The following is a 14,641-nucleotide window of genomic DNA, read 5'->3' on the forward strand; positions in this document are numbered from 1 at the left end:
AGTGTGCAAACACGCGTCGGGTTTTCAATGATGTTCAATGAGAGACCAAGGGATCTCTTCAGCGGTGCAGGCAGGCAAGGGGGGGGGGGGGGGGGGGCTCCTGGGGGTCACTACTGCACAAAAGTTCCGTTCCTTCAGGTGCTGGGGGCTGCGGGTGCAGGGTCCTTTCCAGCCGTCGGGACTTTAGGTTCAGGCAGTCGCGGTCAGTGGGAGCCTCGGGATTCCCTCTGCAGGCGTCGCTGTGGGGGCTCAGGGGGGACAACTTTGGTTACTCACGGTCTCGGAGTCGCCGGAGGGTCCTCCCTGACGTGTTGGTTCTCCACCAGTCGAGTCGGGGTCGCCGGGTGCAGTGTTGCAAGTCTCACGCTTCTTGCGGGGATTTGCAGGGGTCTTTAAATCTGCTCCTCTGTAACAAAGTTGCAGTCTTTTTGGAGCAGTGCCGCTGTCCTCGGGAGTTTCTTGTCTTTCTTGAAGCAGGGCAGTCCTCGGAGGATTCAGAGGTCACTGGTCCTTGGGAAAGCGTCGCTGGAGCAGGTTTCTTTGGAAGGCAGGAGGCAGGCCGGTAGGTCTGGGGCCAAAGCAGTTGGTGTCTTCTTTTCTTCCTCTGCAGGGGTCTTTCAGCTCAGCAGTCCTCTTCTTCTTGTAAGTTGCAGGAATCTAAATTCTTAGGTTCAGGGAAGCCCTTAAATACTAAATTTAAGGGCGTGTTTAGGTCTGGGGGGTTAGTACCCAATGGCTACTAGCCCTGAGGGTGGGTACACCCTCTTTGTGCCTCCTCCCAAGGGGAGGGGGTCACAATCCTATCCCTATTGGGGGAATCCTCCATCTGCAAGATGGAGGATTTCTAAAAGTCAGAGTCACCTCAGCTCAGGACACCTTAGGGGCTGTCCTGACTGGCCAGTGACTCCTCCTTGTTTTTCTCATTATCTCCTCCTGGACTTGCCGCCAAAAGTGGGGGCTGTGTCCAGGAGGCGGGCATCTCCACTAGCTGGAGTGCCCTGGGGCATTGTAACACGAAGCTTGAGCCTTTGAAGCTCACTGCTAGATGTTACAGTTCCTGCAGGGGGAGGTGAAGCACCTCCACCCAGAGCAGGCTTTGTTTCTGTCCTCAGAGAGCACAAAGGCTCTCACCGCATGGGGTCAGAAACTCGTCTCAGCAGCAGGCTGGCACAGACCAGTCAGTCCTGCACTGAACAATTGGGTAAAATACAGGGGGTATCTCTAAGATGCCCTCTGTGTGCATTTTTTAATAAATCCAACACTGGCATCAGTGTGGGTTTATTATTCTGAGAAGTTTGATACTAAACTTCCCAGTATTCAGTGTAGCCATTATGGAGCTGTAGAGTTCGTTTTTGACAGACTCCCAGACCATATACTCTTATGGCTACCCTGCACTTACAATGTCTAAGGTTTTGCTTAGACACTGTAGGGGCATAGTGCTCATGCACATATGCCCTCACTTGTGGTATAGTGCACCCTGCCTTAGGGCTGTAAGGCCTACTGGAGGGGTGACTTACCTATGCCACAGGCAGTGGGAGGTTGGCATGGCACCCTGAGGGGAGTGCCATGTCGACTTAGTCTTTTTCTCCCCACCAGCACACACAAGCTGGCAAGCAGTGTGCCTGTGCTGAGTGAGGGGTCCCTAGGGTGGCATAAGACATGCTGCAGCCCTTAGAGACCTTCCCTGGCATCAGGGCCCTTGGTATCAGGGGTACCAGTTACAAGGGACTTACCAGGGTGCCAGGGTTGTGCCATTTGTGGAAACAATGGTACATTTTAGGTGAAAGAACACTGATGCTGGGGCCTTGTTAGCAGGGTCCCAGCACACTTCTCAGTCAAGTCAGCATGAGTATCAGGCAAAAAGTGGGGGGTAACTGCAACAGGGAGCCATTTCTTTACACCTAGTGTGTGTGTGTGTAGGGTATTTATTACAAAACGTGTGTGATGTTGACACTGTTTTTGAGTGTTGGCTTTTATTAGCCAATCGTCGAGATATGGGAATACATGCATATGTTGTCTCCTTATGTCTGCTGCGACTACGGCACAGCATTTTGTAAAGACTCTGGGGGCTGTTGTTATCCCAAAGGGTAATACTTTGAGCTGGATGGATGGGTGGGTATGTGAAAATACACATCTTTTAGATCCAGCGTTGTCATAAATTCTTCCTGTTGTAGCAGTGGGACTACATCTTGTAGCGTTACCATGTGAAAGTGTTCTGATCAGATGTAGAGGTTGAGAGTCCTGAGATCTAATACTGGGCTTAATGTTTTGTCCTTCTTTGGAATAAGGAAGTACAGGGAGTAAACCCCTGTTCCTTTTTGATGATGCAGCACAAGTTCTATGGCTTGAGTAATAGTGCCTGTACTTCTGTTTGCAACATTTCAAGATGTTGCGATGAAGGTTTGTACGCTTTTGGGGGAATGTCTGGAGGAAATTGTGTGAACTCTATGCAGTAACCATGTTGGATAATGGATAGTACCCCATGTGTCTGTTGTGATGTTTAATGATTGGTCATGGAACATTTTCAGTCTTCCTCCCACAGGGGAAGTGTGCTGAGGGAAGGTGATGGTAAAGTCACTGTTTGTTATTAGTGGCTTGTTTTGAGGATTGGTATTTACCTCTAGATTTGGGGAATTGTCCTCTGTAGGATCCCCGAAATCCACCTCTTTGGTATTGTGTCTGGTAAGAGGGCTTGGCTTGTGAGGTAGATGGCTCGGAAGGTTGTGGCCTGAAGACTCCCCTATATTGAGGCTTCCGAAATGAGCCTTTGTATTGGGGTGAATAAAGCGCTCCCATCGCTTTGGCAGTGTTGGCATCTTTTTTCATCTTGTCTATGGCTGTGTCCACCTGTGTGCCGAATAATTATTGCTGATTAAACGGTTGGAATTCAGGTTTAAAACCTGATGACGTGAGCCATGCATGTCGCCTAATGGTGACAGCCATATTTATAGTCCTTGCGGTTGTATCTGATGAGTCTAGCGCCGATCTTATTTGATTGTTCGTAATTGCCTGTCCCTCCTCTACTACCTGCTGGGCTCTCTTCTGTAGGTCCTTGGGGAGATGCTGAATAATGTCTTTCATCTCATCCCAATGAGCCCTATCGTATCTAGCTAGAAGGGCCGGGGAATTAGCTATTTGCCACTGATTAGCTGCCTGTGACGCCACCTTTTCCCTGCAGCATCAAATTATTTGCTTTATCTGGAGGTGGTGCATCTCCAGAGGACTGTGAGGTAGCCCTTTTCCTCGCTGCGCTGACCACTACTGAATCTGGGGGCAGATGTGTGATAAAATGGGATCGGAGGGTGGTGGTTTGTACTTTTTCTCTGCCCTTGAGGTTATAGCCCTTCCTTTAACCGGTTCTTGGAATATTTGCTGCGCATGTTTGAGCATACCGGGGAGCATGGGTAGGCTTTGGTATGTGGCATGAGTTGAGGACAATGTATTGAACAAGAAGTCGTCCTCTAGAGGCTCTGTGTGCATGGTCACGTTGTGAAAAGCTGCTGTCCTATCTAGAACCTGTGTATATGAGATGCTATCCTGGTGATGGCTTAGATGGGTAGCACTCTGGACTATTGTCTGAGACTGGGTCGTCATAGAGATCCCATGGATCTGTGTCCTGTTGTGACTGCATAGTGGGTGATGGACTGTGCAGTGGGTGTAGCAGGCGGGGAGACAGTCAGTTGAGGGGAGTGAGAAGGAGACTGGTGAGGAGAAAACTGGGGAGGTGGAGATTTCTCTCTTGGCACTTTAGCCGTTGGCTGATCAGTGTCCAAACATCCCTGGAAGGCCAGTTTTCTTTTTGTTTTGAGAGGAGGTGCTGTGAGGATCTTGCCGGTGTCCTTGCGGATCTGTATCCTGGCCTGTTTTTCAATGAAATCCTGCATTTGTTGTAATTCCTCCTCAAATCTATGGCTTTCTTTTAATTGTTTCGAAAGTCCATGCTCCTCTTTATAGGAATGTTTTTTCGGCTCTGAAGCCGTTTTTTTCGGCACCGAAGGGCCTGAAGTAGTTGTTGGCCTCTATTCCGAAAGTGACTTTCGGGGTCTTGACGCAATGGGGTGAGAGCCTTTGTGCTCTCTGGGGTCAGGGACAAAGCCTACACTAGGTGGCGGTGCTTCACACCTCCCCCTGCAGGAACTGCAACACTTGACGGTGCGACTCAAAAAGATACTGCCTCAGGTTACACTGACCCAGTGCACTCCAGTTAGTGGAGAAGCCCAGCCCCGGACCAAGCCCTACTTTTGGCAGCAGGTCCGGCAGGAAAAATAGTAAACACCAGAAGATGTGCCCAGCAGAGCTAGGACCACCCCTAGGGTCCCCAGAGCTGAGGTGAACCCCTCCTGGCAGAATCCTCCATCTTGTTTAAGAATGTGCTCCACTGCACAAAGGGAGTGGGCACAGGAAGGGTGTAGTCACCCTCAGGGACAGTATCCACTGGCTACTGACCTCTGACCCCTGTAATGCCCTCTAAATCTAATATTTAGGAGCACCCCTGCAACTTGCTCTTCAGATTTCCGGCAACTTGAAAGAAGGAGAAGGACTGAAGAGCCGCACCAGCAGAGAAGACTGCAGATGACAACTGACTTGGCCCCAGCCCTACCGGCCTGTCTGACAGCTTTAAGACTCCACCTTCAAGAAGACGACTAGTCCTGCAGGACCAGCGCCTCTACAAACCCCCAGAGGACTGCCTGCATACCCAAGGACCAAGATCCCCAGAGGACAGCAGCCCTGTCCACAAAGAAACCTCCAAAAGGACCCTGGATCCGCGAGTACTGCCCAGTCTGCATCAGACACCCACAGCCCGTGTCCAGATGGCCCAGAGGAGGTCCTCAGGCGATTCCGACCTCGAGCGCACCCTGGCTTGATCCCTCCTGCCCAACACGACAACACCTGCAGCCTAAATCCATAGAACCCCCCCCCCAACCCCTCCCCCGACCGCATCTGGTAAAGATTTCCTGACACCGAAAGGTAAACTCTGCACCTGCAGTCCCCTGGACTTGGGGAACCCAAACGACAGTCCAGCAGTTGGTTTTCTTCAGTTAACTCCTTGGACCAAGCCTGCAGCATCTCTGTGGCCCCAGCATACCCTCACTGAAAAGCATTGGGTGTCTGACGCTGTGCTTGCACCCTGCACCCAGCTGCCCCTGTGCCACTGAGGGTGAGTGTTTAGTGCTGACCTGTGCCCCTCCCCTCCGGTATAGTACATACAGAGCCAGTTTCCTACACTGAGCAGGTTTTTTTTTTTTTTGCGTCAGTCTTCTCACCTTTGTGTTTTATGGCATACGCTCAATGCACTTCTTCCTATCGGTCACCACCAATCCACTTCCCTCTGCGGTGATTTTCAGTATTAAAAAAAAGAAAAATGTCACTCTGCAACTCCCTCTTTCTCAACTCCAGAACACTCCCTTAGGCTTCCAGACCCAAAGGCGGATTACAAAAAAAAAAAAAAAAGTCTGAAGAGTGTGCCTGTGTAGAGGGAGTTCTGGGGCATCGGTCTGACGTCACACAAGGAGGATTTTAACCTCAGACGGTCGATGAGGCCCATGGGAGAAAAAAGGGGGAAGAGGAACAAGAAACTTCAAGAAGACTTTTCTAGACTTAACCACAAGATGGCGAAATAATGCCCAGCATGTGGATCCAAAAAAGATTCAATCTGCAAAACACACAGTCTGTCGCTGGTTTGTGTAAAAGTTCACCACTATGTAAGTACTATGCAAACACTAAATACAGAGGATTCCCAGTGCCTATGAAAGATCCACATTCTTGAATTATTCCTGATTATCCACAATAATCTCAGATTGTCCTAGACACTTAGAAAAGGCCACACAGAATTCTGTTAGGACTAATCACTGTTTGATTATCAATCATGATATAATGGAGCGCCAAGACCAAATAAAAACTACATTCGAAACAGAGAAAATCTTCACACAGTAGGCATTTTGGGAATCTGAACAGGCCACAATGTAGCACTAGATCAACAGTACATTTCTGGGACATTAACCTCTGTATCTGAACACTGCAATGCTTAGTTCCGAATAGAGTGAGGTCGTACCTGGCATAGAGTCAAAGCTGCTGCTGCTGCTCCCACTGCCACCAATTCCATTTCCGTTACTCATTCCCATTTGATGAGGGGAGACTGCTGCCTCTTCGCTTTCCATTTCCTCTGGAGCTTCCTTTAGTGCTTCACCCTTGGGACGTTTCTCAGGAACGCGGAATTTCTCATCCAGGCGCTTTAGCTTTTCTGCACAGGCGGCACGCCGCTCCTCTTGCATCCTTCGCTCCTCTTCCTCACGGCGCCGTCTTGCACGCTCAACTGCAGCAGAGATCTCAGAAGAAGACTGCTTCCGCCTCTGGCGCCAGGTTTCATCCTCATCCTCTCCCACAGGAGGCTTCAGGGCAGATGTCTTCTCCTGAGCTACAGCAGCCTTTCGTATGAAAAGGTAATACAATTAAAATGGTATACATACATGCAGGCTGTTATGGCTGTGCTGTTAAAAATAAATTGTGTCACATCCATTGGCATCAAACTTATGTAACATCCCAAGTTCATTACAAATGTGTCAAGAAATTCTCCATCTGATTTGGGAAAAACCCTACACTGTTTTTTAGACTTGCAGCAACATAATCTTCAAGCACTGTAAGACCTAGATATAAGAACAAAATAAGCTACATAGCATCTTGAGATCCAGAGCACCATCCCAGCTCAGGCTATGATGCCTCTACTATTCTAAGCACTAGAAATAACAAGCTGCTTAAATAACAGTTAAGTATACTACATTCAGTATGCTGGTGAATTTGACTTGGTTAATCTAGTTTCAAAATGTACTGACTTATTTCAGGTCATCGAAGTGCCTCTAGGTTGTGGAGAATCGCACAAATCATTCAGACTGAGTCTATCAGAGGACAGCTCTGGCCTCTCTGTATTGTCTCGTAACCAAACTGCCCTGCCCCTTAATTTCCAGTAGACTGTGCTCTGCACTACTTGAAACCCCAAATTAAGCACTGGTGGTCAAACTTACAAAGAATTTAAAAATGGACAAAAACGGTAGGGCAGCTGGGTCCCAGGTAAAACTGGCTATTTTGATAGGTACAAAATAGAGGGGCCTGTCTACACTAAACTTTAAGTGTGCTACTTAATCTGAGTAGCGCAGGTGGATCACGCAACTAATCAGAACTCCTTCAGGTAGTCAACACTGATTTGGAATCGGAACCCAGGAGGAAGAGGACTATTCTCCAGTACCACTATACTATTTAGATTGGACATCTCCTATAGCTAGACCTGGTAATCAAATTCCTCTAGTAATAACCTAGACACTCCTGGATACCTTGCAAGAGAGCAAAAAAAAAAAAAAATTGAGGGCCATGGCATCCCCTTCCCCCCTCTAATTGCGAAGTTACTTACCTTCAGTAACTATCATTCTAGAAGACAGACTATCTTTACTGCATATTCCTCACCTTCGAAATACCCCAGCAGCCAGACTAAATCTGCAAAGTTTTCAACAACACGGAGGCTCGCTGTCAGGGGCCGCTGGGCACCTCTGCACTAACAACATTCTGCTCCAGAAATGACGTGCGCAGCCTATATAGGCTGTCTGCCCCCCAAGAGCTAATTGGTTGCAACCAGTGTGCAGATTCCTAGGCTTTGGACTCATCTAATAATAAGATCCATTCATAGACGAGGGAAGATCGGGTAAGGAATCCGTGGCTAGACAGAGTGTCTGCCAGAAAGATCGTTACCAAAGGTAACTTGTTCTTCTCAGACACTTCTAGCCGCACATTCCTAACCTTTTGAATAGATACCCAAGTATCAACTAAATGGAGGTGGGTCTGTGAATGGACACAAACTAAAAAATGTTGCAGGACCGAGCTGGCAAAATGCCTCTTTTGGAAATCCTGCCAGTCCGAACAATAGGGCCTTATTAACATACGGAGTGACGTCCACGAAGATAACTGTCATATGCCTAGAATTGGAACTCCACATGCTAACAGTGGTAGCAGCTTTGGCCCTAGCAGAATGAATACACACTCCTTCCACAGCCCACTTTTTAGCCAATGTGTAGCAGATCTTAATGCAGAGCACAATTCAGCGGGAGATGGTTCTTTTCAGAATTGCCTTACCTTTTTAGCTCCAGGGAACTCCACAAAGAGCTGAACATCGATCTGGTGATCCTTTGTATGATCAATGTAAAAGCTGAGCATTCTTTTTGGATCCAGATGATGGAGCCTCTACTCCTCTGTAGAGGGGTGATGTGGAGCATAGACCGCTGGAAGGGTCGTAATTTGATCAACATGAAACAGCATCACAGGTGTTGGTGGAAATGATGCTCGTGTCCACATAACCAGTCACTGCGGAAGAAGGTAGCGTATGGTGGATTGACACAGAGCCATAAAGTCCCTTATTGCGGTGAAGTGATGTAGGTGAGGAACACAGTCTTAATAATAAGGAGCCCTATGAGATAACTGCTAAGCTCATTGAATCGTGTGAACATCAAATAAGTCAGGATCGGATTAAAATCCCGTTGTAGCATTACAGAGGGAGCAAGGGGAATCATATGCTGTAGCCAGTAAAGGCACGGGGTGTATTTTATGGTGTGGTTGTGCGACCTCAATGTAAAACACTTAACAACCCCTTTTGGACTAGTAGATTTTGTTTTTGAATCCCTTAGCTTAACCCTAGAAAGCTGTGGCTTTCATCAGTCAGTCTTATACAAAGGAAACTGTAAAGCCTACAAACAGCACCAAAACAATTGCTTTAAAAATACACAAGACACTCCAGAAAAGAGACTGCATTTTTATGTAATTTTTTACACTAAAATGAAGACCATCAACTGGAGCTTCAGATTTTACAAGGTATAGAAAATGCACAGGTTGTACTTAACCGCACATTATTGGCAAAATCATTCATTTGAAAGATGTTTTTCCAACAAAAACGTGGTTACATATCAATGCGGTCACTTTCAGTTACTCTGGGTGACTAACCCAATGGCAAGAAGGCATATTTAGGGGAACCAGAAGGGCCCTCAAACAGGTAACTCAAGAAAATAAGCAGCCTTCAGTCAGTTCCAGGTGCTGTATCCCTTGCTATAGACTCCTACGGAAGTGGGCCAGATGCAAAGGATGCTGAAGATGCTCAAGGATGCAGTGTATGCACTGTGGTTGAAGGGGGTCTTCCTGTGAGTACCCTTCTTGGAGTTGCAGTCCTGGCCACAGGGGTCGAAGTCCTTCAAAGTGCTCTTGAGCCTGGCAAACATCCAGTCGCCACTGGGCTTCCAGTCGATTGGTATCACATTAAAAATGGAATCCATCCTTGGGTAATAACTTGCCTTCAGGGCACCGAAGCTGCACTCCAGCGACGCTCCGGGTCGAGCAGATTCTGGTGCAATTTTGAGCATCAGTTCCTAGTCCAAGGTGCTGCATGGCGCCAAGCAGCAGTGCTGTGAATATCTAGACAACCAACTTGCACAAGCAGGCTTCTTCAGCTTTTGTCCCTATGCTGCGAACAGGAGATAAAGCCAACTGACCCTAGTGTCTCTTGCTTCAGCTGGGCTCAGGAACAACTTTTCCATGCGCAGGACAGCAGGCAGAGACCCTTCTCCTTTGCTAGCCTCCAGATGCAGTTCACACTGGTGCAGCATCTCTTCACCAATTCCTTGGTGCAGCAGGGCAGTTCTTGTTCAGTTCTCTTCTTCAGACTGTCAAGATATGAGATCTGAGTTCCATGGTAGCGCTTTTTAGGGTCGAGCCTGTGTTGCATGCGTATTGCAGCAAGACGCTTTTGTATTTAGAAAAGGGCTCGGAGCCCTGTCAACTTCACGTCAGTGTTTTTTATTGGTTCGTGGGCTTGCCTAATAAAATCTGCTTGCTTTCATTAGTCGAAGGCACACATATATCATGCCTTTTCCGGTGGCTAGCCCTCCTCGAGCGCAGCGACCAAGTACATAAAACATGCGAGGCTCGCTGTTTTCCATCGGGCTCGTGGACTTCTTTTTCTCTAATTCACGAGCGCGATCTCGCTTGGCAGAAGTCGAGCGCTTTACATAGTTAATTTGACTTTTTCGGGTTATGTACATAAATGCACTTTTGCCCGATAGGTGAAAAGTCAGGTTAGGAGTTTACAACGCGATCAGCTCTAACATGAGCAAACGCGAGACCCGTTGCATTGTAAATGCTTGTTATGAAAATGTCCTCAGAGTAGGCCAATGGGCTACAAGGATCCGTCCTTCCCAATGACCACGTCCTGCAAAGTGTGGCATCTGGTTCTTCCAGAATTCCTCATTCTGCCTAATTCAAACAGGGAAGAACCCTTCTAGTGTGTAGAGCTCTCTAGCCCAAATCAGAGATATGGCTACCAAGAGGACTACAAATTGCTGAAAAACTGGTTTGGCAACTAGTTTCCCCTCTCCTTCCTGTGTGCCAGCCTGTCTACACAAACAGAGCAGCCCCTTTCCCAAGTGTCCACCATTCGCATTTCAAAGGTGGCTACTTCTTTAAAGTTAGCCCAAAAGGCGAACACCCATGTGAAACCCTGCCAGTGAGAGGTAACACCTCTCTCCTATGAAGGCTTCTAATGCCTCTGTAAAAATAAATCTTTTTCTATTGTCATCCCGGGGGTTTCTGACTGAGGCTACTGGTTTTTCAACTGCTAACCAGACCTCAGTGCAAAGTATGTATGTTACATTGGTAAAACCCAATTGGCACAGACTAATGTACCTACCAGTCTCTAATATATGGTCCCTAGGGTATCCAGGTCCTGTAAATTAGAGAGTCACCACAGCATTGGTTGTGACACCCTGGGTGTGGACAAAGGTAAAACTGTTCTACAGTACTCCACTGCAGACAAGAACAGTTTTGAACTGCTAGCCCCACTTAATCATTTAAAGTCATAGCAGAGTCAAATGTCGGCCTGAAACCTGTTTAATTCACCCCTAAGGCAGGCCTATCGGGCCCCAAGGCAGGTGCACCATATTTCATGGGAAGAAAATGTATTTTATGTGTTCTGACAGTAAAACAGTGAAACAAAATGGTTTCTTACTTGTAACAGAAGTTTTGCAGCTTGAAGAATTTCAAGGATACAAAACGCTGTGCATTACTCCGCAATCTACTGCTTGGGTCCAGAATTTTCAGGAATGTAGCCATAGGCCTTCTCTTTCCGGTTTGTTTTTTCCCCCCTGGGCAACGATAGCCTCCTGTGACATCATACAACCTCTCCAGATGCTCCTCTTGTGGTCGCCATCTTCGGATTTTTTTTTTCCCCTTCCTTTCCTTCCATCCTCTTGGGGAAGTAGGTGGGTCGCTTATGAAACGTCTTCAACTTGTAAAACTACTATTACAGGTAATAAACCATTTTGTTTTGCAGCGTCAATCTTTTCTGTATTCACATGCTGTGCATTGATTATGCAGCTTTTTTTAAATCTTTTTGGTGGTTATGATGAAGGGTTTAAATTAGTAAATGGATGTTTATGTACTTTGTCTCACTTGAGCTTGTTTGCTCATCTGAATAGCTATACAATAATATTTTATGAACATATGAATTGATAACTAAGGAGCTGCCATGCAAATGTCCTGTACGGGAATGTTTGCTAACAAAGTGATAGTTGCCCCTTTTTACCTGGTTGAATGTGCTTTAGCGTGTTGCAGAGTTGCACTCCTCCATTTGCATGACATGTTGGAATGGTTTGTGAAATTCATTTGGCTAGGGTTCCCTTAGTCGCTGGTTTGCAGAAATTGTAGTTTCCGAAGGTAACAAGTAGTTGATTATTTTCCAGTCTCTTTCTGTGCGCTCTCCACTTTAGTTTTAGGTTCTTGGAGAAAATTTTAAATATGAAATGACCTTTAGAAGGAAATGAGGGCCCGTCCTCTTTACCACTCTAACTTTATGCATTGGTAAGTATGGTTCTTGTATTGTAAGTGCCTGCAGCTCACTTGTGGAAAGATCTGATTGACACTAGAAAGGCAGTTTTTAACTTACCTTTATTGAAACCTGACAGAGGATCAAAAGGCTTTGTCATGAGGTGTATTAGGATGCCATGTCGGTGCTGGCACCTGTCTGGGTGGTGCTATTCTCTTTGATCCTCCTGGGAAGCATTTCATGACTGGTGATTTAAAGAAATGTCTTCCTACTTAATCGCTTGTGTATGCCACAACTGCTGCCAGATGAGGTATAAGAGATTAAAGCCTAGGAGATGTGTAAGGTATTTAAGAACTTACACATTCATACAGAATTTGGGTAAATATCCTGATGTTTTGCACCACCTTGAGTATCTTACCCATTTCGCCATATAACACTTTCTGGTTGTTGACTTCCTTGCCTCTCTATAGCACCGCCATTGTCTTTTCTGGCCTCCGTACACAGTCTTCACTGTCAGACTGTCCCTTCTGGTAACTGAACTTTTTGTAGAATGGATGTGATTCTCTTTACGCAGGGATACAAATGTGCTTGTACCGTGTTGATTCTTGCTCCAAGAACACTTTCTGGTTGTTGACTTCTTTGCCTCTCTTAGCACTGCCATTGTCTTTTCTGGTAAATCTAAATGACCAGCTTCTAGGTCTTCAGGAGTCATGCTGCCAGCTCTAGCAACTCTGAATCAGGATGGAGCACCTTGTCCCCTTGCATTGACAACAGGTTTTGCCTGATTTTTTAATGTTTACCTGAGACATTAGTTTTTAGTTCAGAGTACCATGTTTGTCCTGCCCATTGTGTAACAAGGGTTTCTGGGGGGGCATGGTCTTTCCCTGATAGGTGAATCATTATTTTTCTCTGTAGCATATTACCGATTTCCTGTGCTTGGTTTAACAGAACAAAGGATTGTGTTCCTCCCCGCTTGTTGATATAAAACATTTTAGTAGTATTGTCTGTTTGGATCAGAATAGATTTTCCACACAATTGCTTCTGAAAGGCTTTTAAGGCTGGGAACCCTGATTTCAGCTCCAGAATGATGTACTGTTTCCTGCTATATCAGCACCCCAACCCATATGTCTGGCGTCTGTAGTAGTGGTCACTGTTGGGAGTTGGTTCCATGAACAGTCTTCCCTCTGTCAAAAGTGCCCTGTTCCACCATGACACCATAGTCTTTACGTGACAACCTCTAGATCCTACCAACTCCCTGTGGCTTATGGCCACTGTATTTGTGGACTGGTCTCATGTGAAGCCTCGCATGTGGAATAAGAGGCATTCAAGAAGTCATATTTGCTAGTATCGTCTGTACAGTTCTCACTGTCGGAGACTATACCTTCTGGTACAGATGAACTTCTTGTACAATGGATGGGATTCTTTTTTCGTGGGGATACGCTTTTGCTTCTACTGTGTTGATCCTTCCCCCCCAGAAATACCTGTTCCTGTACTGGCTTTATGCAGGATTTTTCTGTATTTATAAAAAATCCTAGTTTGTGTAGCATAGCTACTGAAGGAAGGAAGCCTCTTTTTGGCATAGTTATCCCCACTTTTTGCCTTCTGACAGTATGTTTTTGACTGTGTTCATTGGGATCCTGCTATCCAGGACCCCAGTGACTGTGCTCTTTGTAGGAAAGTACCCTCTTGCTGGCATGGCTACCCCCACTTTTTGCCTGCTGTCAGTAGGTTTTCAACACGTGCACTAGGATCCTGCTAACCAGGACCCCAGTAACTATGCTCTTTTCCTTTAAACTTCACTGCTTGGACCACACGACACCCCCCCCCCCCCCCATTTGAAATACTGCTGCACCCATATAAGTCCCTCGTATATGGTACCTAAGGCACTGGGGTTCCAGGGTTCCTCCATGGGCTGCAGCATGTATTATGTCACCCACGGAGAGTCCATGCAAAGTGTACCTGCAGGCCTGCCTTTGCAGCCTGCATGAAAGGGTGCATGCACCCTTTTCACGACAGTTAACTGCACCAGGGCTCTGTAAGTCACCCCTATGGTAGGCCCTCCTAGCCCAGAGGGCAGGTACCTGTGCGTGTGGGTACCCCTGCATGAGCAGAGGTGTCCCCACGAACTCTAGCTCCATTTTCATGGACGTGATGAGTGCGGGGACACCATTTTACACATGCACTGGACATAGGTTACTACCTATGTCCTGCTACATAATGTTAAGTTCGAACCTATACATCTTTGGTAACAAAACTGTCAGAATCAAACCCCAATACTATTACAAGTATTGGAAGTATGATTTCATGCACTCTGAGAGCTCCTTAGAGAACTCTGCACCCCCCCCCTGCATTGCTACCACCAGTCTTCAAGGGTTTTCCGGGCAGCCCAAGCTGCTGCCACCCCTCGGACATGTTTCTGCTTGACCAGATCAAGCTCAGGGAGGCAGAACAAATGATTTCCTTTGGGAGAGGGAGCCAACACCCTCTCCCTTTGGAAACAGGTGTGACTGGCTTGGGAGGGAGTAGCCTCCCCAAACCACTGGTATGCTTTGAAGAGCACATTTGGTGCCCCCTTTGTGTAAACCAGTCCACACCGGTTCAGGGACCCCAGTCCCTGCTCTGGCGCGAAACTGGGCAATGGAAAGGGGAGTGACCACTCCCCTGTCCATCACCACCCCAGGGGTGGTGCTCAGAGCTCCTCCAGAGGGTCACTTGATTCTGCCATCTTGAATCCAAGGTGGGCAGAGGCCTCTGGGAGCCCCCGAGTGGCCAGATCAGGCCGGTAACATGAGA

General features: G+C 47.1%; 1 protein-coding gene across 6 annotated transcripts in view; it reads right to left on the minus strand.

The window, feature by feature from the left end:
- Positions 1-14,641, minus strand: part of PRRC2A (proline rich coiled-coil 2A) — a 1,008,219-nt gene that overhangs the window by 711,716 nt on the left and 281,862 nt on the right. For all 6 annotated transcript variants that reach the window (XM_069237153.1, XM_069237152.1, XM_069237151.1 and 3 more), the window contains exon 12: positions 6,053-6,425. In XM_069237153.1, the coding sequence (XP_069093254.1) occupies positions 6,053-6,425 (373 nt within the window). The remainder of the gene's footprint in view (positions 1-6,052; positions 6,426-14,641) is intronic.

This window comes from Pleurodeles waltl, chromosome 6 (assembly GCF_031143425.1).
Source record: "Pleurodeles waltl isolate 20211129_DDA chromosome 6, aPleWal1.hap1.20221129, whole genome shotgun sequence".
In the NCBI taxonomy this organism is placed as follows: Eukaryota; Metazoa; Chordata; class Amphibia; order Caudata; family Salamandridae; genus Pleurodeles; species Pleurodeles waltl.